General features: G+C 44.8%; 2 protein-coding genes across 4 annotated transcripts; one reads left to right on the top strand and one right to left on the bottom strand.

Annotated features, from left to right (window-relative positions):
• Positions 1-9,191: 9,191 nt before the first annotated feature.
• On the top strand, positions 9,192-18,186 carry LYSET (lysosomal enzyme trafficking factor). 3 transcript variants are annotated; one of them, XM_084840293.1, is made up of 3 exons: positions 9,192-9,381; positions 10,948-11,025; positions 17,360-18,186. In XM_084840293.1, exons 2-3 carry the CDS (start codon positions 11,003-11,005, stop codon positions 17,769-17,771), a joined length of 435 nt encoding a protein of 144 aa, XP_084696419.1. In that variant the 5' UTR covers positions 9,192-9,381; positions 10,948-11,002; the 3' UTR covers positions 17,772-18,186. The 3 variants fall into 3 exon arrangements, with proteins under 3 accessions (XP_084696419.1, XP_084696428.1, XP_084696435.1); XM_084840302.1 differs by lacking the exon at positions 10,948-11,025; XM_084840309.1 differs by lacking the exons at positions 9,192-9,381; positions 10,948-11,025 and adding an exon at positions 15,768-15,855.
• Positions 18,187-22,794: 4,608 nt separating this feature from the next.
• GON7 (GON7 subunit of KEOPS complex) lies at positions 22,795-24,845 on the bottom strand. Its single transcript, XM_084840323.1, has 2 exons — positions 24,641-24,845; positions 22,795-23,115 (listed from the first exon to the last, which is right to left on the bottom strand). Exons 1-2 carry the CDS (start codon positions 24,825-24,827, stop codon positions 23,015-23,017), a joined length of 288 nt encoding a protein of 95 aa, XP_084696449.1. The 5' UTR covers positions 24,828-24,845; the 3' UTR covers positions 22,795-23,014.
• Positions 24,846-25,106: the final 261 nt, after the last annotated feature.

The following is a 25,106-nucleotide window of genomic DNA, read 5'->3' as shown; positions in this document are numbered from 1 at the left end:
TCATCCCAGAATGCAGGACATGGAATAATGGGCTCAAGTGACAGGAAGCCAGATTCCGGCTGAACATCAGTAAAAACGTCCTGACTGTTAGAGCAATACGACAATGGAACCAATTCCCTAGGGAGGTGGTGGGCTCTCCCACACTGGAGGTGTTCAAGAGGAGGCTGGACAGCCATCTGTCAGGGATGCTCTGACTTGGATTCCTGCATTGAGCAGGGGGTTGGACTCGATGGCCTTGTAGGCCCCTTCCAACCCTACTATTCTATGATTCTATGAAATAATGAAGTATTAAAATACCTCGGATTGTTGCACTATTCAAACAGCCACTAGATAGTGCTGTTTCATTGAGTTCTATGGGACCTTGAAAATTAAAAACATCCCCTTTCAGCACACGTGTGGTAGCCGTCTGGGAGCCCTCTGCAAACGTGGAAAGGTTCCGTAATGGTAGGACTGCTGATTTTTTTCTTTAATGTAAAGGCAGCCAGTATTAGCTATTGCATTGAGGCTTTACAAGTAGCTCACGAAAGAAGGGAAGCGAAAAGCAAAGGAGAAAGGGGAAGATATACCCAACTGAATGCAGAGTTCCAGAGAATAGCAAGGAGAGACAAGAAGGCCTTCTTAAATGAACAATGCAAAGAAATCGAGGAAAACAACAGAATGGGAAAGACTAGAGATCTCTTCAAGAAAATTGGAGATCTCAAGGGAACGTTTTGTGCAAAGACGGGCATGATAAAGGACAAAGAAGGCAGGGACCTAACAGAAGCAGAAGAAGAGGTGGCAAGAATACACAGAAGAACTATACAGGAAAGATCTGAATGTCCCTGATAGCCATGATAATGCGGTCACTGAACTTGAGCCGGACATCCTAGAGAGTGAAGTCAAGTGGGCCTTAGGAAGCATTAGTAACAACAAAGCTAGCGGAGATGACAGTATTCCAGCCGAGCTATTTAAAATCCTAAAAGATGATGCTGTTAAAGTGCTGCATTCAATATGCCAACAAATCTGGAACACTCAACAGTGGCCACAAGACTGGAAAAGGTCAGTTTACATTCCAATTCCAAAGAAGGGCAACGCCAAAGAGTGTTCAAACTACCGCACCATTGCGCTCATTTCACATGCCAGCAAGGTGATGCTCAAAATCCTACAAGCTAGGCTTCAGCAGTATGCGAACCGAGAACTACCGGAAGTACAAGCTCGGTTTCGAAGAGGCAGAGGAACTAGAGATCAAATCGCCAACATTCGCTGCATCATGGAGAAAGCAAGAGAATTCCAGAAAAAGTCTATTTCTGCTTCATTGACTACGCTAAAGCCTTTGATTGTGTGGATCACAACAAACTGTGGCAAATTCTGAAAGTGATGGGAGTACCAGACCACCTTACCTGTCTCCTGAGAAACCTGTACGAGGGTCAAGTAGCAACAGTAAGAACCAGATATGGAACAACCGATTGGTTCAAAATTGGGAAAGGAGTACGACAAGGCTGCATATTGTCACCCTGCTTATTTAACTTATATGCAGAGTACATCATGAGAAACGCCGGGTTGGATGAATCAGAGGTCGGAATTAAGATTGCCGGGAGAATTATCAACAACCTCCGATATGCAGACGATACCACCCTAATGGCAGAAAGCGAAGAGGATCTCAAGAGCCTCTTGTTGAGGGTGAAAGAGGAGAGTGCAAAAGCTGGTTTGAAACTCAACATTAAAAAAACTAAGATCATGTCATCTGGCCCTATCACTTCCTGGCATATAGAAGGGGAAGAAATGGAAGCAGTGACAGATTTTACTTTCTTGGGCTCCAAGATCACCGCAGACGGTGACTGTAGCCATGAAATTAAAAGACGCTTGCTCCTTGGGAGGAAAGCTATGGCAAACCTAGACAGCATAGTAAGAAGCAGAGACATCACCTTGCCGACAAAGGTCCGTCTAATCAAAGCTATGGTTTTCCCAGTAGTAATGTATGGCTGTGAGAGCTGGACTATAAGGAAGGCTGAGCGCCGAAGAATTGATGCTTTCGAACTGTGGTGCTGGAGAAGACTCTTACGAGTCCCCTGGACTGCAAGGAGGTCCAATCAGTCCATCCTAAAGGAAATCAGCCCTGAGTGCTCATTGGAAGGACAGATAATGAAGCTGAAGCTCCAATATTTTGGCCACCTAATGCGAAGAGAAAACTCCCTGGAAAAGACCCTGATGCTGGGAAAGACTGAAGGCAAAAGGAGAAGGGGACGGCAGAGGATGAGATGGCTAGATAGCATCACGGATGCAATGAATATGAACTTGAGCACGCTCCGGGAGAGAGCGCAGGACAGGAAGGCCTGGCGTGCTATGGTCCATGGGGTCACGAAGAGTCGGACACGACTGAACGACTGAACAACAACAAAATATAGGAACATCCCCTTCATGGATCACTGCCTTGTTGTGGCGAAGGGGCTTGCGTAACTCAGTGAAGCCATAACTTATGCCGTGCAGGGCCACCCAAGACGGACAGGTCTTGGTGGAGAGTTCTGACAAAATGTGGTCCCCTGGAGAAGGAAATGGCAACCCACTCCAGTATTCCTGCCAAGAAAACCCCATGGAACGTATCACAAGGCTAAAAGAGATGACGCCGGAAGGTGAGCCCCTCAGGTCGGAAGGTGTCCAATATACTACTGGGGAAGAGCAGAGGGTATTTCCAAGTAGCGCCAGAAAGAGTGACGCGGCTGGGCCAAAGCCGAAAGGACACTCAGCTGTGGATGTGTCTGGTGGTGAAAAGAAAGTCCAATGCTGTAAAGAACAATATTTTTTAGGAACCTGGAATGTCAGATCAATGAATCAAGGTAAGCTGGAGGTGGTCAAACATGAGATGGCAAGACTGAACATCAACATCTTGGGAATCAGCAAACTAAAATGGACAGGCATGGGCAAATTTAATTCAGGTGACCGTTATATCTACTACTGTGGGCAAGAATCCCTTAGAAGAAATGGAGTAGCACTCATAGTCAATAAAAGGGTGGGAAAAGCAGTACTGGGGTACAATCTCAAAAATGATAGAATGATCTCAGTACGAATCCAAGGCAAACCATTCAACATCACAGTAATTCAAGTCTATGCCCCAACCACTGAAACCGAAGAAGCTGAGGTTGATCGGTTCCATGAAGACCTACAACACCTTCTAGAACTCACACCAAAAAATATGTCCTTTTCATCATAGGGGATTGGAATGCTAAAGTAGGAAGTCAAGAAATCACCGAGATAACAGGGAAGCATGGCCTTGATGTACAAAATGAAGCAGGACAAAGGCTAATAGAGTTTTGCTAAGAGAACATGTTGATCATAGCAAACACTCTTTTCCAACAGCACAAGAGGCGACTCTACACATGGACATCACCAGATGGTCAATATCGAAATCATATTGATTATGTCCTTTGCAGCCAAAGATGGAGAAGCTCTATACAGTCAGTAAAAACAAGACCTGGAGCTGACTGTGGCTCAGATCATGAGCTGCTTCTTGCAAAATTTTGGCTTAAATGGAAGAATGTAGGGAAAACCACTAAACATTATCCCTTATGAATATACAGTGGAGGTGAGGAATAGATTTCAGAGATTAGTCCTGATAGACAGAGTGCCTGAGGAACTATGGACGGAGGTCCGTAACATTGTTCAGGAGGCAGCAATGAAATCCATCCCAAAGAAAAAGAAATGCAAGAAAGCAAAGTGGCTGTCTGATGAGGCTTTACAAGTAGCTGAGGAAAGAAGGGAAGAGAAAAGGGAGAAAAGGGAAGATATATCCAACTGAATGCAGAGTTCCAGAGAACAGCAAGGAGAGACAAGAAGGCCTTCTTAAATGAACAGTGCAAAGAAATCGAGGAAAACAATAGAATGGGAAAGACTAGAGATCTTTTCAAGAAAATCGGAGATATCAAGGGAACATTTTGTGCAAAGATGGGCATGATAAAGGACAAAGAAGGCAGGGACCTAACAGAAGCAGATGAGATTAAGAAGAGGTAGAAAGAATACACAGAAGAACTATACAGGAAAGATCTGAATGTCCCTGATAGCCATGAAAGTGCGGTCACTGAACTTGAGCTGGACATCCTCGAGAGTGAAGTCAAGTGGGCCTTAGGAAGCATTACTAACAACAAAGCTAGTGGAGATGACAGTCTTCCAGCTGAGCTATTTAAAATCCTAAAAGATGATGCTGTTAAAGTGCTGCACTCAATATGCCAACAAATTTGGAACACTCAACAGTGGCACAAGACTGGAAAAGGTCAGTTCACATTCCAATTCCAAAGAAGGGCAATGCCAAAGAGTGTTCAAACAGCAGCACAATTGCGCTCATTTCACATGCCAACAAGGTTATGCTCAAAATCCTACAACCTAGGCTTCAGCAGCATGTGAAGCGAGAACTACCGGAAGTACAAACTAGGTTTCGAAGAGACAGAGGAACTAGAGATCAAATTGCCAACATTTGCTGCATCATGGAGAAAGCAAGAGAATTCCAGAAAAACGTCTATTTCTGCTTCATTGACTACGCTAAAGCCTTTGATTATGTGGATCACAACAAACTCTAGCAAATTCTTAAAGAGATGGGAGTACCAGACCACCTTACCTGTCTCCTGAGAAACCTGTACGAGGGTCAAGAAGCAACAGTAAGAACCAGACATGGAACAACCGAGTGGTTCAAAACTGGGAAAGGAGTATGACAAGGCTGCATATTGTCGCCCTGCTTATTTAACTTATATGCAGAGTACATCATGAGAAACGCCGGGTTGGATGAATCACAGGTCAGAATTAAGATTGCCGGGAGAATTATCAACAACCTCAGATACCCAGATGATACCACCCTAATGGCAGAAAGTGAAGAGGATCTAAAGAGCCTCTTGTTGAGGGTGAAAGTGGAGAGTGCAAAAGCTGGTTTGAAACTCAACATTAAGAAAACTAAGATCATGGCATCTGGCCCCATCACTTCCTGGCATATAGAAGGGGAAGAAATAGAAGCAGTGACAGATTTTACTTTCTTGGGCTCCAAGATCACCGCAGACGGTGACTGTAGCCATGAAATTAAAAGACGCTTGCTCCTTGGGAGGAAAGCTATGGCCAACCTAGACAGCATAGTAAGAAGCAGAGACATCACCTTGCCGACAAAGGTCCGTCTAATCAAAGCTATGGTTTTCCCAGTAGCAACATATGGCTGTGAGAGCTGGACTATAAGGAGGGCTGAGCGCCGAAGAATCGATGCCTTCGAACTCTGGCGCTGGAGAAGACTCTTACGAGTCCCCTGGACTGCAAGGAGGTCCAATCAGTCCATCCTAAAGGAAATCAAGCCTGACTGCTCATTGGAAGGACAGATCCTGAAGCTGAAGCTCCAATATTTTGGCCACCTAATGCGAAGAGAAAACTCCCTGGAAAAGACCCTGATGCTGGGAAAGACTGAAGGCAAAAGGAGAAGGGGACGGCAGAGGATGAGATGGCTAGATAGCATCACCAATGCAATGAATATGAACCTGAGCACACTCTGGGAGAGAGCGCAGGACAGGAAGGCCTGGAGTGCTATGGTCCAGGGGGTCACGAAGAGTCGGACACGACTGAACGACTGAACAACAAATATAGGAACATATGAAGCTGCCTAATATTGAGTCAGACCATCAGTCCATCTAGCTCAGTATTGTGGACACTGATTGGCAGAAGCTCTCCAAAGTTTCAAACAGGAATCTTTCCTAGTCCTACCTAGAGATACCATGGATTGAACTGGGACCTTCTGCAAGCAAAGCGGATGCTCTGCCACTGAGCTAGGTCAGCCTTCCACAACCTGGTGCTCTCTAAATTTCAGACTACAACTCCCACCATTCCTGACACTTGGCTGTGTGGGCTGAGTCTGATGGGAGTTGAAGTCCAAAACATCTGGAGCACACTGGGTTGAGGAAGGCTGAGCTAAAGGACAATGCAAGAGCCGGAACAGAATGGAATGACCTAGAACGGACCCTTTATTGAAAAAAAAAAATGCCAAAAACAATGGCATGTGTTAGAAACACTTCAGAATGTGCTGGGCCATTTTCCAGAATATGGACTATTGCCCAGAATAAGTACCAAAACGTTGTATCTGCTGACATTTTGAAGCTTATTGCATTACTCCCATTCAGTTATATGACTTGTGAATTTGGTTCATTGGGCTCACTTGGAAGTTGGTGTTCTGGGCCATTTCCCAGAATATAGACTATTTTATTTATTTCACTTATTGCCCAGAATGGGTATTGGAACATGGCTTCTGTGGGAGTTTCATGTCTTGGAAGCTGGCATTCTGGGCTGTTCCGTCTGTTCTGGGTGGATTTGGGGCATTATGAGGTTAACAATAAAATATCGCAAGGGTTTCAATCCTAAAATATTATTCTCAAGTGTCTCTAATACATGCCGGTTTGAGGCATTTTTTTTAAAAAAAATGGCCTGTTCAGGCCAGTTCCGGCTTTATACCGCCTGAGCTAAGCCATATATCAAGCTCAGTCCCTATCTGAAAAGTAGAAATCAAACACAGGCACTTATACCTTGCCCACCTGCAAAATGGAGATAAGTCAACTACATTACAGGGTTGTTGTTAACCATTCTCAGCCTTAACCCACCTCCTCCCCTGCAATGTGAAAATAACACCGGTTTGAAACTCAACATTAAAAAAACGAAGATCTTGGCATCTGGCCCTATCACTTCCTGGCATATAGAAGGGGAAGAAATGGAAGCAGTGACAGATTTTACTTTCTTGGGCTCCAAGATCACTGCAGACGGTGACTGTAGCCATGAAATTAAAAGACGCTTGCTCCTTGGGAGGAAAGCTATGGCAAACCTAGACAGCATAGTAAGAAGCAGAGACATCACCTTGCCGACAAAGGTCCGTCTAATCAAAGCTATGGTTTTCCCAGTAGTAATGTATGGCTGTGAGAGCTGGACTATAAGGAAGGCTGAGTGCTGAAGAATTGATGCTTTCGAACTGTGGTGCTGGAGAAGACTCTTATGAGTCCCCTGGACTGCAAGGAGGACAAATCAGTCCATCCTAAAGGAAATCAACCCTGAGTGCTCATTGGAAGGACAGATACTGAAGCTGAAGCTGAAATATTTTGGCCACCTAATGCGAAGAGAAAACTCTCTGGAAAAGACCCTGATGCTGGGAAAGACTGAAGGCAAAAGGAGAAGGGGACGGCAGAGGATGAGATGGCTAGATAGCATCACCAATGCAATGAATATGAACTTGAGCACACTCCGGGAGAGAGCGCAGGACAGGAAGGCCTGGCGTGCTATGGTCCATGGGGTCACGAAGAGTCGGACACGACTGAACGACTGAACAACAACAACAAATTCCCAACTTGCAGTTAAACCTAAAAAAACCCAAGATTATGGCAACCAGCTTGATTGATAACTAGCAAATAGAGGGAGAAAACGTGGAGGCAGTGACAGACTTTGTCTTTCTAGGCGCAAAGATTACTGCACACGCTGACTGCAGCCAGGAAATCAGAAGACGTTTACTTCTTGGGAGGAGAGCAATGACAAATCTTGATAAAATAGTAAAGAGCAGAGACATCACACTGACAACAAAGGTCCGCATAGTTAAAGCAATGGTATTCCCTGTAGTACCTATGTAGTAACCTATGGCTGCGAGAGCTGGACCATAAGGAAGGCTGAGCGAAGGAAGACAGATGCTTTTGAGCTGTGGTGCTGGAGGAAAATTCTGAGAGTGCCTTGGACTGCAAGAAGATCAAACCAGTCCATACTCCAGGAAATAAAGCCAGACTGCTCACTTGAGGGCATGATATTGAAGGCAAAACTGAAGTACTTTGGCTACATAATGAGAAGACAGGATACCCTGGAGAAGATGCTGATGCTAGGGAAAGTGGAAGGCAAAAGGAAGAGGGTCCGACCAAGGGCAAGATGGATGGATGATATTCTGGAGGTGACGGACTCGACCTTGGGGGCACTGGGGGTGGCAATGGCCGACAGGAAACTCTGGCGTGGGCTGGTCCATGAAGTCACGAAGAGTCGGAAGCGACTGACCGAATAAACAACAACAAAGTCCCCAACTCGCAAAATGACCCTAATATATTTCAAGCCCTCCTCACACTTCCCATCCACTTCTTTAATGAGGGGAAAATAATACTGGGCATCTCGTTTCTCTCCTCCTAAGACAAGCCATATCCATGGAACAATGTCAATGCTCTGGGGTGGGCGACAGTAACAGTGAAAACCTCTGCATGCCTACTCAGAAGCAAGACCCATTGCGTTCAGTGAGACTTGCTCCCAGGTAAGCGTGCAGAGGATTACAACCGAAATCACATTGTCATGCCAGAGTTCGAACGAGCCCGAACTTCTGAATTTGCTTCCGAGGTTGTTGTTGCTGTTGTGGGGGGCGTGAAACACGACGCTCCCAAACCATTGCAGAATCAAAACCCTGAATTGCTCTGTCGTCTCTGGAGAAGACTCTTACGAGTCCCCTGGCCTGCAAGGAGGTCAAACCAGTCCATCCTAAAGGAAATCAACCCTGACTGCTCATTGGAAGGACAGATACTGGAGCTGAAGCGCAAATATTCTGGCCACCTAATGCGAAGAGAAAACTCCCTGGAAAAGACCCTGATGCTGGGAAAGACTGAAGGCAAAAGGAGAAGGGGACGGCAGAGGATGAGTTGGCTAGATAGCATCACTGATGCAATGAATATGGACTTGAGCACGCTCCGGGAGAGAGCGCAGGACAGGAAGGCCTGGCGTGCTATGGTCCATGGGGTCACGAAGAGTCGGACACGACTGAACGACTGGACAACAACAACTCCTAGGCGCAGCTGCCACTCTTGCCCAGTGGAGGCTGGTGGCTCCAATGTCAGCGGGGCTGTGAATCCCGCTTGGGTTTCAGTCAGGGCCAAGCAGAACTCTAAAAGAGCTATCCAAGGTGCTGCGCCCTATTCTCAAAGCGGGCACAGCACCTTGGATAGCTCCTTTAGAGTCCTGCTTGGCCCTGACTGAAGCCCAGGGCGGATCCGCAGCCCCACTGACGCTGGAGCCACCGGCCGCCACTGCTCTTGCCCCTCTAGCCGGGAGGGCGGACGCGCACCCACCCCGCGCAGACAAAATGGCGTCCAAAATAACCCGGAAAGCCGCTCTGCGGACAAAGGAGCGCCGCGTCTCTATGGTGGCGAAATTTCGCCCCCCGCCGGGGATTGCGGCGCCGCCCGGATGCGGAGCCTGGGGTGGGCGGGGCTTCGCCTGGCGACGGGAGGGATGTCCGCGGCCCGGCGCTGGAGGCGCCTGGAGGGGGGCTGGGAGCGCGAGGCGGCCGCTGCGCCCTCCTCGCGGCGAGCGGCAGTCGGGTGATGTGACTGGGCCGCCTGCAGCTCCTCTCCCGTTGTTTGTCCCCGTGTTCCCCGGCGGAGGAAGGTAAGAGCTCGCCTGGGATGCGCAGCCTGGGTGACTTCGGGTTTGAGGGGAGAGGCCGGCCGGCTGGCTAACGGGGGGTTAACGGGGGGAGCCTGTCTGCAAGGCTTCGTTTCTAGAAAAAGAGGGGCCGGGGCTCAAGTTCGGCTGGAAATATCTTCGCCCCCTCCCTTGGAAAGAGAAATCCAGCAACTAGAGGTGGCCAATCTAGAGGTGTACAGAATTATGCATGGAACGTAATTATGCAATTATTATGCCATCTAGAGGTGCACAAAATTATGCACGGGGTGGAGAAAGTGGATAGGGAGACATTTTGCTCCCTGTCTCATAATACTGGAACCTGGGGTCATCCCATGAAGCTGATTGGCGGGAGCTTCAGGACAGGTAAAAGGAAGGACTCCTTCACACAGCGCATGGGCAAACTACGGAACTCGCTTCCACAAGATGTAGTGATGGCCACCAATTCGGATGGCTTTAAAAGGGGGTTAGACAAAGTCCTGGAGGAGAAGGAAGGCTGCTAGGCTTGTACCAAAGTCAGTGAGCCTATGCACACCAGTTGCTGGGAAACATGGGTGGGAGGGTGCTGTTGCACTCATCTCCTGCTTGTGGGTTTCCCGTTTGGGCAGCTGTTTGGCCACTGTGTGAACAGAATGCTGGACTAGATGGACCCTTGGTCTGATCCAGCTTGGCTCTTCTTATGTTCTTACATCCTTAACTTTTCCACCACCACCACCACTGCCACAATCTTTGGTGAGTGGGGGCTCTTGGTGGTGAGGGAAATGCACTCTGCATCTGCTCAGGAGCGCATTCGCCTGTTCTTCATGTGCTCTAAAATGCAACCCTGCTGGTCTGAGAACAGATGCTGGAGCCCAGCCCTGGCTCACATTGCACCTCGAAGGGAGGGGAAGGAAGGTGGTGGCGGTTCTGCCAGTGCTGGGCGAGAAGTGTCGGTGCTAGCATCTGCTTCCAAGTTTTCAGTCTGGAGGGTTGATTCCCCTGTTGCAACCCAATTGATGGGAGCCTCCTGCCTTCGCTCTTTGAGGAGGTAAAGAAGATGCACTCTTATTTCCCATGTACCCCTGCAGAGTTCTGGACAGATTTATGTTTTGGGTGCTGGGGAAATCATGAATGATACAGAGGAAGTACTTGAGAGAGAAGTGATACTGGGGGAGATGAGTCTCGAGGGTTGGGGAGGGACTAGAAAGAAGCAGATTGTCATCTTGTCTTTTTGGTTGGATTTCTTCTGTCCATGGTTGCCAGCCATTAAATTTTTTGTTTGTTTTTTTAAAAATCTAAAACACCATAATGCTAGTAGTAGCTGTACACCCTTTTGTAATTCTGGTGTTGTATGGGTGACCATCTACTCATGAGGTCATATGGTAGAAATGGGCTAGATCTTTAAATGATTTTATGCAGCTGGGCTAGGATTTGAGGACAGCATTGCATTGAGGAAAGTGAGAGTAAATAAAGCTCTCTACATAGGAAGTAGAACTATTCATGTGGGTTTAACTGTAAAAAAATATTTGGCAGATAAGACACAAATGATAAGCACCATTATATCAAATATAGCTGGCTCCAGGTCGTCGTATGCTTCCTCATCCCTTCCACTTCAGACGGAGTTCTCATGCAAAGGCTGCTTCACAATAGGTAGGCTGAATATTATTTATTTAATTTACTTTTATTTAAAATTATTTTTAGGCTGCCTTTAAGGGTGGAATCTGCCCCAGGCAGCACACATAATAAAACAAACAATACAAAACAGTAAAAATCCATAAAAATACAATTACAAATAGGTTCTATGTCACTCTTACAGATTGTTGGCCTGTAGATATTGGTGTGTGTGGGGGGGCATATCGGGAGGTAAAGTGATATATCCTTTGCATTCACCTCTACATACAGTGAAGCTTTCCACCATTGACTTAGTGTCCTCCATTCACTTTACATGAAGTTCAAACCTTTGGATGAAGGGTGGGATACAAAAGTAAGAAAAGATCACTGATGCCCCAGGTTATATCAGCTCCACCAACATCCAAGAACCTCCCTCACTGTATCATAAATAAAGAGGATGGGGTAGGTTAGGGGTTGTCAGTAGAGGAGCCAGGAAGGTAAATCCAGGATAATTTAGGATGTTATTACATTCATTATTGTCTTTATTTTATACAGTCAAAGCCTTCCTTTAACTCCTGGTGTTTATGATACCAGTGTTGTCGCTTGTTGAACAATATTCTCACTAGCATAGTTTTGGAGGCAAAGTGATCTGTAGAGCAAACCCACTTGGGGCAAGAGTGGTAAAATTACGAGCATCACAATGAGACTTGGTCCTGGGGCGAACTGCCCTAATGATAGGTGTCCCAGATACCTGTATGCTATAAAACTGGAGTAAAGTCACTATGGTGCTGGTCTACTATGTTTGCTTTGTGTTGTGCTGGTAAAATGGTCAGTGCACAGCCTCCTAAGCATTTGCTTGTCAGTGGAGACCAGGAAACAGTCTACTTTGGGGATGCATTCATTCATTCATTCATTCATTTATTTATTTATTTATAGCATTCAGTCAAAGAGGATTTCAGAGTGGCTTACAAAGATAAAAAGTAAGACTGTCTGCAGGCTTACAAGCTAAAAGACATTACACAAAAGGAAAGGGGATTGGGAGGAAGGAAAAAACGCATTCAGGCACTAGATTCTTAGTTCCGAAGTTCAGCAGTTAATACTGTAGGCCAGTATTGTAATCCACCTATTGCAGATGGAAGCTGAGACTGACCCCACCCCAGTACAGCAGTTAGCAGAAGGTAGATAGAGTTCCTCTAGTGGACCATTGGCCAGTTTGCAATTGACTGCCCCATGCCGGCTGGTCGGTAGTATTCTTAGACTGATCCAGCAGTATACGTCTAGTTTTCTTAAGGATGAATGCATACTTAGGATCACTTAACCTGGATAGGTTATACTTTAACTGTTCAGAATTCCTGTATAGTTATGCCTTTACTGTACAGAGTTATACTCCTTCTGCAAATTTAAAACACATGAATAGACCAGGGGGATTCTAGTTTTTTTAAAAAAAGACAAAAGTAGACCCTGTAAGTCTGAAATCTGACCTCCTCTGCCCTAGTGAGTGTGGCTTTTGAAGTTGTGACTCTCTGACTCAGTGACCTGGTTTGCATGTAACAACCTAGAGATCCTGGTTCACATGTAATGACAACCCAGAGTACGGGTTGAGTACAGATTGAGCATAGGTTTTTGTTCAGTTGTGCATTGTTATGTGTGAAACCCACAGTGTGGTTTAACTTTAGATTGTTAGGATGCAGTCCTATACTGTATAAATGCTGTAGAATGTATTACAGTTCAGTAATATGATCTTAAACTTGTGTAAGTACGGTAATTTGATACAATAACTTATCTGAAATGTTGCCTTTTTATGGGTATTTATCATTCATTCAGCACCTTGCAGCTGAATGTGTGTCTAGAATTGCAGTGTAGATCAGACTGACCTGACCTGCACTGCAGCTTGTCAAAGTGCCTGGGGCTCCAGCATGTACCTTAATTATTTGGGCTTCAGATTTTTCCTTGAAACACCATTTTAAAAGAATTGAAAGTAGTTTTTACAGCTACATAAGCATAGTCAGTGAATCTCATAAGCTGGGCTCTTGGATGTCTTATATCCTCAGGTGGTGGATGCTTGGTAATAATAGTCTAAATAAACATGTAAACATGAGAACATAAGTGCCTTCTTGAGCTCAACCAAGATCCATCTAGTCTAGTATTCATTTTCCCAAAGTGGCCAACCAGATGCTTCTGGGAGCTCAAAAGAAAGGCATGAAAGTGTCATGGTTTTCCATTCTTGTTTTTCCCCACCTACTATTCAGAGGTATACTGCCTCTGTACATGGAGGCTTCACATCTCTTGTTGCTAATAGCCACTGATCTAACCCCCCAAAATGCAGAATTAGACTAATTAAAACTTATCCACCAGAATAAAACTTATCCACCAGAACTCCTCTGATTAAAGATAAGGGCTGATAAAATTATTGAAACAATATCCCTGACTGTCTTTAAATAGCAAGAGTTTGAAAAATATTCAATTTTGCTGTCTGATTATCTCACATCTGCATATTTCTCTTCCAAGTTCAATTGTGGTCATGGTTTGAAGGCAAGGCTGTGAAAATACTTTTTGATTTGACAGTTAACTAAGGTCTAGCAGAGAGCTCTTAAATGTGAGTTGTGCTATATATACTGGAGTTAAGGGGAAACTTTTAGTGTGTCAGTAAGTGCTAGATCCTGCTGTTTATTGCTAATGCCTAGATAGCTGTACTTAGCTAAAGATTTTGGGATGACTAAGGGTTGGGGGAAGGTTGGCTCTATATTGTGTTCATCTGACCAACATGTGCCTGTAAATCTCATGGTCATACTGGAGTGAGTGATACGGATAGCCACATGGTTCTTAGTTGGCAGTAGAATGTACTTTTTCTGTGTGGATAATAGATGGTGTAGATTATAGTTAAAAGCAAGTTTTACAAGTTTTACTGCTGATAAATGATAAGTAAACTTGCAATAAAGAATGTTCAAGTACAATGCTGTATTGTTAAGTGCTCTCCACTTACCTGAATGGTCAGAACCCTATAGCTGTGCCCCTGGACTTCAGATAAAATGGAGCGCTGGGTATCTATAGCAGCCTTCTCTAACCTGGTGCCCTCCAGACATTTTGGACTTCAACTCCAGTCAGCCCCAGCCAGCATGACCAGTGGTCAGGAATGCTGGGAATTGTAGTCCAAAACATCTGCAGGGCACCAGGTTGTGGAAGGCTGATTTTTAGTGCCTGTGTTTGTTTGCAAATATACAAGCAGACTCTTAAACAGGCAGCACAGCTGCTAATCCAGCTTCAGCAGTTGCACCCCAAGCATGCTTCAAAGTTGTAGCTACCCCCCTGCAGACTGTGTCTGCTCTGTCTGTCCAAATTCAAACTTCCCCCAACTTGTTTTCCTGCTCCTCACATTAGGCGAAAGGTGTGTCAACCTTTCCCCCCACTTCCAAATGAAAGAAAGAAGAAACTTCTATTCATCAAAGAACATGATTGTGTGTGAAGTCCTTAAGAACCCATTAGTTGCCAGGCGATGAGCCTATTCACAGTAATTGAGGCAGCCAGGCAGGAGGCAATTCTTTTATTCTGGGTATGCGTGAAAAGGGAGGGTATATCCTATATAAAAGCAGGATGTTGCAGCCATACAACTCAGTCCCATAAGCCTACTGTAGTTGTGCTTGTTCAATCACTCACTTGCCTTATGGTAGAGTATCACTCTGTGGCAGGCAGGTGGGGTGGAACCAGTTAGGTCTTATGCAGTATAACTGTAGGCTCCTAACACTTGGTGTCACAAAAGCCGGTATAGCGTAATGTGTGCATCTTTCTATAAACCTTTTAGCCAATTGGCTGCTAAAGTGTCAGAAAATGGGAGTTGTGTGTGGCTTGCAACTTGTCATTTCCAGTGCTGCAGCATGGTCAAGGGGATGAGCCAGTGCTGGGGACAATGGGAACTGTAGTCCAACACACCTGGAGGACACCAGGTTGGGGAAGACTGCACTAGAGTAGGCACTCCAGTGCACGATGCTTTGAGGTGCTGCTGCTGTAGTTCATAGGATTGGATCATTGGTCAATTGCTTTGCGATAAGTGTTTTCCCCTTTTCCCCTCCTCCAGTATAGGTGACTGCTCATATTCGGTGTATGTTACAGTGGGCATCTCCTGTAGTTATCTTGTGGGTTTTCTTGTCTAAACCAGACCTCAGTTCCTTGTGTCTAGGAAAGAAGATGAAATTAAATGAAATAGCCTTGTGTCAGGGACACCTTGTAGCCATAATAAATACTGCATGCTCAGGGACCACCCAGACATTTTTCCTGCTGCTTGCTTTCTTTCTAAGTCAAGTTGACATAGGGGAAAAAATTGTCTGAAGCTTGCAACTTTCAACCAATTATTTATTCTCCTTGGGGAGGATATCACTGGTAGCTAAGTCAGTGCTTATCGCAGGCAGTGAATTCCCTGAGTAGTTCACTTTTGGAGAATGACCGGGCAAACTCAGAAGGACATCTAGTGTGGTAATATTTCTGAACTTTAGAAGGCAAGAGGAAGAAGCACACTGCAATCTGGAGAATCATTTATAGCTGCTTCTAGATTTCTTTCTAATTAATTCTAATAGTACCTAATTGAGTCAGGAGAATAGAGCTCCTGCGAAATTGTTGGCCTGACTCAAAAGGCTGGTCCATGTGGTCAGTTTCTCCAACATGTGAGCAGCCCCATTATGTGATCTGGCAATCGCATAAAGATCTGAAGGACCAGGGAAAAAGATCAGGACAGGGTAGGTTTGTTTCCCGTCTTTCACATCTCTATACTTAACCTAGGAAATCTCAGTGAGAATGGGGCTATACAAAGATACAGTTGCAGCAATTTGTGATGACAATGGCTGGTTAAAGAGGACTCCGTGGACTGTGTTTGGTCAGGTAGGAATAAGTATTGCTGTGACTTGAAAAATAGATTATGGCTGTATCCATGTATTAATGTTCTCCATGTGATTGCAGGCATGCACATGGATGGCAAAGGGGGCATTCTTTGCTGCTTATGTTTACTAAAAGCTGCGTAATCCAGTCCTAAATCTCAGTTGGCACTTGAAGACTTATAAGGTTATGGAATACAAGTGCTGTGTGCTTCCTTTTGAAGAGTACCCTGGACACATATTCAGATTTTGCACATCTGGTATGTAGTCTTATCCATTCCCACCTAACACGTGCAACATGAACAGCTTTAGGCCCATATACCTGGTCCCACTTTTGCACAGGCTTTTGTTTTCCTGTTTTTCCTCCTAAAGGAGTATAGGACCAATTCTTCCTCTTTCCCCCCCACTTGTTTCTACCTTGAGAATATGTCTAGTTTGTTTTTAGTATACTTGGCTGAGACCTACACAACTGTTGTACCTTTAGAAGGCACAATATAGGTTGATAAGCTGTCACCTACTGTGGGGAAAGCTTGAAGAGCCTAATTAGAGCAGGGGTGCAGAACCTCAGGCCTGGGGGCCAAATCCAGCCTGCTTGGGGTCCCAATCCAACTCTCAGGTGTTCTCCAGAGGGCCATGCCCCCTTTCCCCCAACCACTGATCATTGGTGGCTTCCTGGCTTTTGTGCAGTTATTTCCCCATTCTAAAAGGTTGAAATGCCTCTCCTAAGGCTGAATTACAGGTAGAAAGAGCTTTAAGGTAGAATATACTGGAATGTGGTCTTGCCTCTTTTGCCTTTCATCCTGCCCGCCACTGGAATGTGGCCCCTGAGAGCGTCTCCAAAATGGAATTTGGCCCTTGAGCTGAAAGAGGTTCAGCACCCCTGCATTAGAGGATTTACCCTTCCTATATTTTTGATACCCAAGAACAGCCCCCAAACAGTACAAATCTAACAGAAAACATCTGGCGGTATTACAGTTCTTCTGTTTAGTTTTGAACTTTGTCCTGATTGACACCAAGATCTATAGGCAAGATTATTGTGTCAGACTTGGACTGGAGAGACCTAGATTTAAATATTTGAATAGCCTTGAAGCTTACTCAGATTAACAACTCTCTTTCATCCTATCTACTTCACAGGGTTATTGTAAGGATTAAACCAGTGTGATGTGGTGGGGAAGAATACTGTATGTCATGTTGGCAGGATAAAAATCTACTGAAGTAAATTAAATCGGATTTACTCCAGAATAAGTACTTCAAAGATTGCAGTTTACCTCCATTTGGGATCACAGTCTTCTGTGAACCATGTCATCCCTGCTGAAAGTGAAACACCCTGTCCTTAGCATATTATAGTTTCATATCTCATGTCCTATTGATATCCACAGAGACTTTAAAAAAGGAAGCAGCAGAAATGGCTTTTGCCCAGCAGTGCTTTAGCTATGCTAAGCAAATCTTATCCTACAACATGTTGATGCTTCTTTTTTCCACACTTTTTAATAATTATCTTTGTTTTTAAGGTGCAGAGCATGGAGAATGATGAACTTCCGTCAGAGGATGGGATGGATTGGTGTGGGTTTGTATCTAATAGCAAGCGCAGCAGCATTTTACTATGTCTTTGAAATCAATGAGACTTACAACAGACTAGCACTGGAGCATATTCAGCAACCCCCTGAGAAACTCAGAGAAGAAGCCACTTGGATGCACTCCTTAAAAACACGACTGCTGTCCGTACCTTTTTGGCTGTGGGCCATTATCTTTTTAATCCCTTATTTACAGATGTTCTTGTTCCTGTATTCCTGTACAAGAGCCGATCCCAAAACCATGGGCTACTGCATCATTCCTATCTGCTTGGCTGTTGTTTGCAACCGTCACCAAACATTTGTGAAGGCCTCCAATCAAATCAGCAGACTGCAACTGATTGACACTTAAATCATTTTGCATTTTCCCATGCGTGATTTTAGATATTATGAAGATGCTTGGCTGTGTCAATTGAAGATATGAATGGAACTTGAAATTCTTTTTGTCAGTGTTAACTACTGAATAGAGCATCTAAATTCTATTTTTTTAAACAACTTGATTTTAAGTATGGGTGCATTCTATTTGGTGGAATAATAGCCTTCTTTGAGACTAGAGGGCAACTTTCTTCATATTTGCCTTATGATGCAGAATTTCTACACTCCACTGGAAGTTTTTGTGGGAAAATGTATTTGAAACCTTACTTCACTGTGCGCTCCCCCCCACCCCCAATCTTCATACTTCCCCTAAGAGGGGAATCAGTGAAAATTGACTTTTCTTTTGTTATAATGTGTAAAGTTTGGAATGATCATAAAAGTGGCATTTAAGACATTGTGCTTTCTCTTTTAATAATAATGCACTCAATAAAACAGGTCTCCATTCAAACACAAGACTAAAAGAAAATGAACCCTTTGTCGTTTTTCTACTTCTAGCTCAGTGTTAACTTGTTAGGGCCAGTTCTTATGATATCATATTTTTATACATGGGTACAAAAATACAGCATGTGCTGAACTTCAAATATGAAGGCTACATGCATATTTTAGCCCTGCAGGTCCCTTTGAAAATGCCTGTAAGCAGGAAACTAATTGCTGCTCATGTTCTAGAAAACTACTTTGCATTTACTAGATGCATTTTCTGCTCAATGGCACTCAAATTTGTGCACAGCAATTAAAACATTCATAGAAAACATTTAAAAACAATGTTCTATCCAGTAAAATGACTATCAAATATTACAGCCAAACAGCAATAATAAACTTCTTCAGACATCAACACAATTGGCTGAATAGAAGATGATCACTGGCTAGTACAGGAAGTTATAAGATATTGTAATTTGCAGGGAGCCTAGTTTAAAGCAGCGGTGGGGAACCTGTGCCCCTACAGATGTTGGACTTCACCTCCCATCATCCCTGATTATTTGCTATGCTGGGCCTGATAAGGAGTTAGAGTCCAATGCCTGGAGGACCAGAGATTCCCCATTCCTGTTTGAAGTATTTGTCCCATGCAAGTATCCACATTTACATTATCTCATCAACATATTGTGAAGTGTTAATCAACTTCTCAGTTACGTGGCACCTGAAGTTTGTAACATACCCCATAATATAACATAGCAGCATTCTTCTGTGGTCCATATTTTCTATCAGTATTGGAGCATGTTACAAATTTCTAGTCATCGCACTTGGTAGGAATGTGGACATGAAACTAGCATTAATAAGCTCAAGAGATAATGCCCTACATTACTTGCTAGACTGATCTAATGACAGCCACAAAAGCATTCTGCTAGCTTACAGCTTTTAGTGATAGCATGCTCCTCACTTCACTATTTAAGTAATGGCATGCAGTAAGCAAGCTGCGAAAAGAGCACCTTCTTAGTTTGGTTGCTTCACATAAATTGAAACCAGGAACCTACCTGTTTACCCACCCATCTGTGTATTGCAGCTTGAGTGGTGAAGTCTGAGAAAATGGATGACTGGGTATAATTGCTTGCCTTGGGAAAAGAGAACTGATAAATAAAATGCAAAAATGTTAAACTAATTAAAAACACACATATCTTTCTTTTGCTTGTCCACACTGCTTTCTAGAGACTTGCAGTTGCAATCAAAATTATTCAACCCCCATTGCAGAAGGTTTCCATGCCAGAACTCCAAGACGTACACCACTACTGACCCAAAAGCACAAGAAATGTTGGCTCCAGTATGCTCAAAATCATATAAATAAGCCACAGAAGTTTGGGGATTCTGTTCTGTGGAGCGATGAAACAAAACTGGAACTTTTCGGCCCAATGGATCAGCGGTAGGTCTGGAGGAAGAAGAATGAAGCATACGCTGAAAAGAACACCCTGTCTAGTTAAGCATGATGGTGGCTCAGCGATGCTCTGGGGCTGCTTTGCATCCTCTGGCATTGGAAACCTGCAGCGTGTAGAAGGCAAGATGGATTCATTGAAGTATCAGGAAATCCTAGGAGAAAACATCATGCCATCTGTGAGGAAGCTGAAGCTTGGGCGTCATTGGACCTTCCAACAGGACAGTGATCCCAAGCGTACCTCAAATTCCACCAAAGCTTGGTTGCAGAAGAAGTCCTGAAAGATTCTACAGTGGCCATCACAGTCACCCGATTTGAACCCCATAGAAAATCTCTGGTGGGATTTGAAGAAGGCAGTTGTAGCATGCAAACCCCAAAATATTACTGAACTGGAGGCCATTGCTCATGAGGAATGGGCTAATATTCCTCAGGAACATTGCCAGAAGCTGGTGTCTGGCTATGCATCTCATTTGCAGCACGTCATAACAGCAAAAGGGTGCTCCACTAAGTACTAAAGATGCTTGCTGTGAAGGGGTTGAATAATTTTGAAACTGGAGAAGTCGTTGTTGTTGTTCAGTCATGTCCGACTCTTCGTGACCCCGTGGACCATAGCACGCCAGGCCTTCTTGTCCTGCGCTCTCCTGGAGCGTGCTCAAGTCCATATTCATTGCATCAGTGATGCTATCTAGCCATCTCATCCTCTGCCATCCCCTTCTCCTTTTGCCTTCAGTCTTTCCCAGCATCAGGGTCTTTTCCAGAGAGTTTTCGCATTAAGTGGCCAAAATATTTGAGCTTCAGCTTCAGTATCTGTCCTTCCAATGAGCAGTCAGGGTTGCTTTCCTTTAGGATTGACTGATTTGACCTCCTTGCAGTCCAGGGGACTCGTAAGAGTCTTCTCCAGCACCACAGTTCGAAAGCATCAATTCTTCGGCGCTCAGCCTTCCTTATGATCCAGCTCTCACAGCAGGGCAACCCAAGACGGACAGGTCATGGCAGAGAATTCTGACAAAATGTGGTCCACTGGAGAAGGAAATGGCAACCCACTCCAGTATTCTTGCCAAGAAAACCCCATGGAACGTATCACAAGGAGAAGTCGTTGTATGTTGCATTTTCAGTTGAATTTGGGGAAACCACTTGAAGCATTTGTTGTGTTGAGCTATTTCCATTGCTTTTGTTTGATTTCTTCATTGCAAACAGATGAAAAAGTCTACATTTTGACGATAGACCTGATTTGCAATGGGGGTTGAATAATTTTGATTGCAACTGTACTTTTCAGGGGCCTGCAGCAGTCAAATAAGGAGATTTTTATGTATGTGCGGCTCCTGTGTCTATTTTGGCACCTTGGGCCAAGCATGTGCATGAAAAGTTACATAAAGTTCAAAGTAAAAACAAAGAAAAAAAAAACAAAGCCAGCTCCTGCTATACATTTAAAGCCCCAGAACTGGTTTTTGCTAATTTGTCTTAGATGTATTGATCTCAGAAGGCTTGCGAAGCTGAAGTAGCTTATTGTCATGGGACTGGCCTTCAATAAAATAATTATTAATTAATGTTGATGGAGTAGGGTTTTTTAACTGCTTTTTAAAAAGGAAGTAAGCAATATAGCTTGTACTATCAGAAATGTAACATATTTCAGTTTTTGCTGGGCAGTACATACTAGATTTATTTAATTAGGGATGAGGGAATTAATAAGTTTTCTAAATAATTTTACCTTTTGAGGATTTCACATGAACATTGTGTTCATAGCCATAACAATATTTCCATTCTATGGACTTAGCTGTACAATATTGCTTCCATCAGTACAGTTCACATGAGTTCCTTTGAATAGTAAAGCAATTGGGAAAATTAAGCCTGCAGTCACATCAATGTGTTTGTAGAAATCCTGTTCTCTTCAGCGCCTCCCATATGCAGCATTGCTGAAAAGTCTTTACCCACTCAATAATCCATGAGTGTAAGTATTTTAAAGGCTGCCACCCAGTTTACTTGCAGTACCTATGTGCCAGCCACTTGCCACCCAAGAATAAGGACTATGTCAGCTAAGAGTTCCTTTGTCATGTGGGCCAGCTAAATTCAGATCTTCCCTGGGCTCCTTGCTATCTGCTACTTGCAGTGCTACCAGCATATGAATCTTGGCTGCCATATTTCCTTATGTTATGTACACAAGTGCATAATGTACAATATGGAGAAAAAAAAATCCTGGCCGCTGCATTTAAGCATAGGTGCTACAGCCCTGAGGCATAAGGAGTTATGGTGGCCCATAACAGAAGCTCTGGTGTGCCCACAAAACAAGTAAAAGTTTGATTAAAGCAACAGTACGAAATAGAAAGTAAATCCTGCTTGGTTGACACACAAAGTCATAATTTGAGTAATAATTCAATTCATGATCTGTTATCATATTTATAATGCTTGACCCCCCCATCTGCCATTTTTTCTCTGCTGGTGGCAGGGAGGTGTAGGGGGTGGCATGTGGCCTGCCCACCTAGCTTAAAACAATGTGATGTCATTACACTATAAATTGCACTGTCCCCAGGTCACATTATTGGCTGTTGATGGTGGAGCGACACCAAGCATGATGACATAATATCTGAAATGAAGGGGGCTATAAAAATGTTTTAAACAAAGGAATTCTATAACTTTTTGTGTTTAATTAGAAGTTACAAGAAAGAATTATGGGGCAGCAGCAGTTCAATGTCTCTCATAACATCTAATTTTGTCAGAAGAGGGAACACTGTACTTGCCAACACGCCCCCCCCCCCCCCAGCCTTTCCCTTGGGAAAGGAGCGTGCACTGTTGGGCACCTCTGCAAAGCGGCCCTTCATCTTGCCTCGTCTTTCCCGAGGGAAAGGCTGAGCAGGTGAAAGTCATGCCTCCTCCTCTCCCCCCAGTGCCTTTCTTGCTGTGGAGCATGAAAGGTCAGCAGTGTGTGGGCAGCCCTGTTTGGCCCTGCAGGACTGAAGCAATTTGTCTTTGGCACACAGGTGCCAAACAATCCCACACAACTGCCCAGACAATCCTTGCCCACTTCTCCACCTTCAGATTTGGGAGAAAGGTGGTCTGCTGAGCATGCTAGCCCCAGTGAGATTTATTGAAGCCTGCATATTGAAAATTGTTTCAAGAATTTTCAGAAGCAAGAAAACATCTTAAAACAGCATAGGCATCTCACACACACACCATTTTATTTAAGAATTTCAAATGATGTCTACAAAGGAGTAACAAATTTCTCTTTCATTACTAGTAACAGAAAACTGTAAAAAAGGCCAGTGTGTTCTTTCTAGTTAACTGAATAGCCCAGCATTTTTCCTGGAGGAAGTGTCTACGGGATGAAATTCAAATGCCATATAAAAAGAGGTTCTCAGTTTCCATCAGGAGTTTGTTTTTGTCCGTTTTAATGGTGGTCCGTCAGGACATGCTTTGGCATTAACATGATTTTCTTCCTCATCTTCATCCTGTTCATCTTCATCACCTTAAAAAAAATTAAATCAGATCAAATTGGCTGATTTCCTACAGGAATACCTTCTCCATGAAGGCCTGCCAAGTTTTCATTCTGCTTGGCAAGCTTATTCATATTTTCCAAAATTCTGGGTTTTCATTTTATACTTTTGGTGTAGTCAAACACTTCAATACAAATACTTATGGGTGAAATCCTACGCATGTTCAGACAGAAAAAGGTCCTACAACTCCTACCATTCCCCATCCAGCCATATTATAGGACGTCTTTCTGTCTAAACATGCATAGGATTGCACCCTATGTACTTATACTCTTGGTGTTGTCCAGCCTTTCCCAACCTGGTGTCCTTCGTGCTTTGGACTCCATCTCCCATCAATTCTTGCCAGCATGGCCAATGGTCAGGAATGCTTGGAGCTGTAGTCCAAAACATCTGGAGGGCACCACTTGGGGAAGCCTGATAATAGTCACTCACCACCAGCCCTCTGGTTTGGTTAGAATAAAGGTATGCAGTGTCAGATGATGGCAAGATAGTGGTAAAAAGCTGGACTTTGGCAAGATGCACATGAGTTAAGGAGGTATGTACAAAGCGCTTTTATACAGTTTTCACTTAAATAGGCAGCTGCACAGTGAAGAAAGAAAAACTGTAGTCTGATAGTGCCATATACTCAGAACCAATGTTTATTCCTGAATAAGCAGCAACAAGGAGCCAAAGGTATGTGCAACAAATGAATAAAGTATTTATTAACTGAAACCACTTTCTGTGATATACTACTTACCAAGGGAATGCTACAGTGTTCTATCAATGGAATGCAATATCCATAGCTTCCAAGTAATCGTACTAAGTTTTTAATAGTTCTCCCGATTTTTAAAAAGCCCACACCCTCCCTGCAAGCAGAAAACTAGCAGAGCAAGAAACAGGTTGGGATAGAAGCATTCTCCCTGATACGCAGTTTCTTGTTGTAAATAATTTGCAGAGAATTCTCTTTACATGAAGGAGTATCTAAAAATGTCATCCTTCGTCTGCAGCCTGAAGTGGAGCAGCCCACTCTACCACCACCGGATTATAACACCTCTTTTTTTTTAGCCTTGAGATCAGTTTAAAAGAGGGCTGGAGGAGTTCATGCAGAAGAGTTCACCCAGTTGAGGTTGGTGTCTCCAATTGCGGTGGGGCCGTGGATCCATTCCGGGTTTTGGTCAGAACCAGCCAGAACTCTGATGGCGTTATCCAAGGCACTGAAGCCATTTGGGGGGCCTTTAGAGTTCTGTCTGGTTCTGACTGAAACCCAGAATGGATTCATAGCCCCGCCGAAATCGGAGCCAGCAGCCTCCGCTGAGTCTAACGGTGGATACGATAGCTCTCTGGAGCCCTCCACGTAGAGAGGCAGATGTCGAGACAAGCAAGGGAGGGAGGTCGCGGCCTGCATGCCTGGCTTGCGAGTCTCCCCACAGACATCTGGCTGGTCAGGAAGCGGGAACTTCGTCTGTTCTCGTGCGGGGGGGGGGGATTCATTCCTCAGCCGGGGCCTGGAGAGCCTCTCACCTCCCCGCCCTGCGCGATCGCCGGCGCCCCTCTCCTGCTGCACCAGAGGGCCCAGCAGCGCGGCCACTTGTTCCCGCAGCTGAGCCAGGCCGCTGAGCAGGCCTCGCAGCTCTCCCCGAGGCTCGCAGCGAACCCGCAACGGCCGCCTCAGGCCATCCCGGCCGGTCAGTTCCGCCCGCAGTTCCATCGCTCCCTTCCCGCTGGAAACAGGCAGCCAATCAGCACGCCGGAAGCGCCGCAGCCACCCAACCGCCCTTGAGGCTCCGCCCACTTAACTTGCGCGCCTCGACCTCAGGCAACCCCTCCCCCTGTGGTTGTTGTTGTTTTGCTTCGCTTCGCTTCGGTGTCACGCGGCTCAGCGTCCGCACGTATCAAGGGGCGCATTGTCTCCGCCTCCCCCGCCGCCCTCGCGTCTTCCTCCTCGCGATTGGCTCCCCGGGGCTCACGCGCGCCTCATAAGCGCCAC

Source organism: Heloderma suspectum, chromosome 1 (assembly GCF_057233095.1).
Source record: "Heloderma suspectum isolate Gila_16-S chromosome 1, 16-S_ref, whole genome shotgun sequence".
NCBI classification, from domain to species: Eukaryota; Metazoa; Chordata; class Lepidosauria; order Squamata; family Helodermatidae; genus Heloderma; species Heloderma suspectum.
Note: the sequence above shows the minus strand (reverse complement) of the source record. Positions and strands in the feature narration are given on the sequence as shown.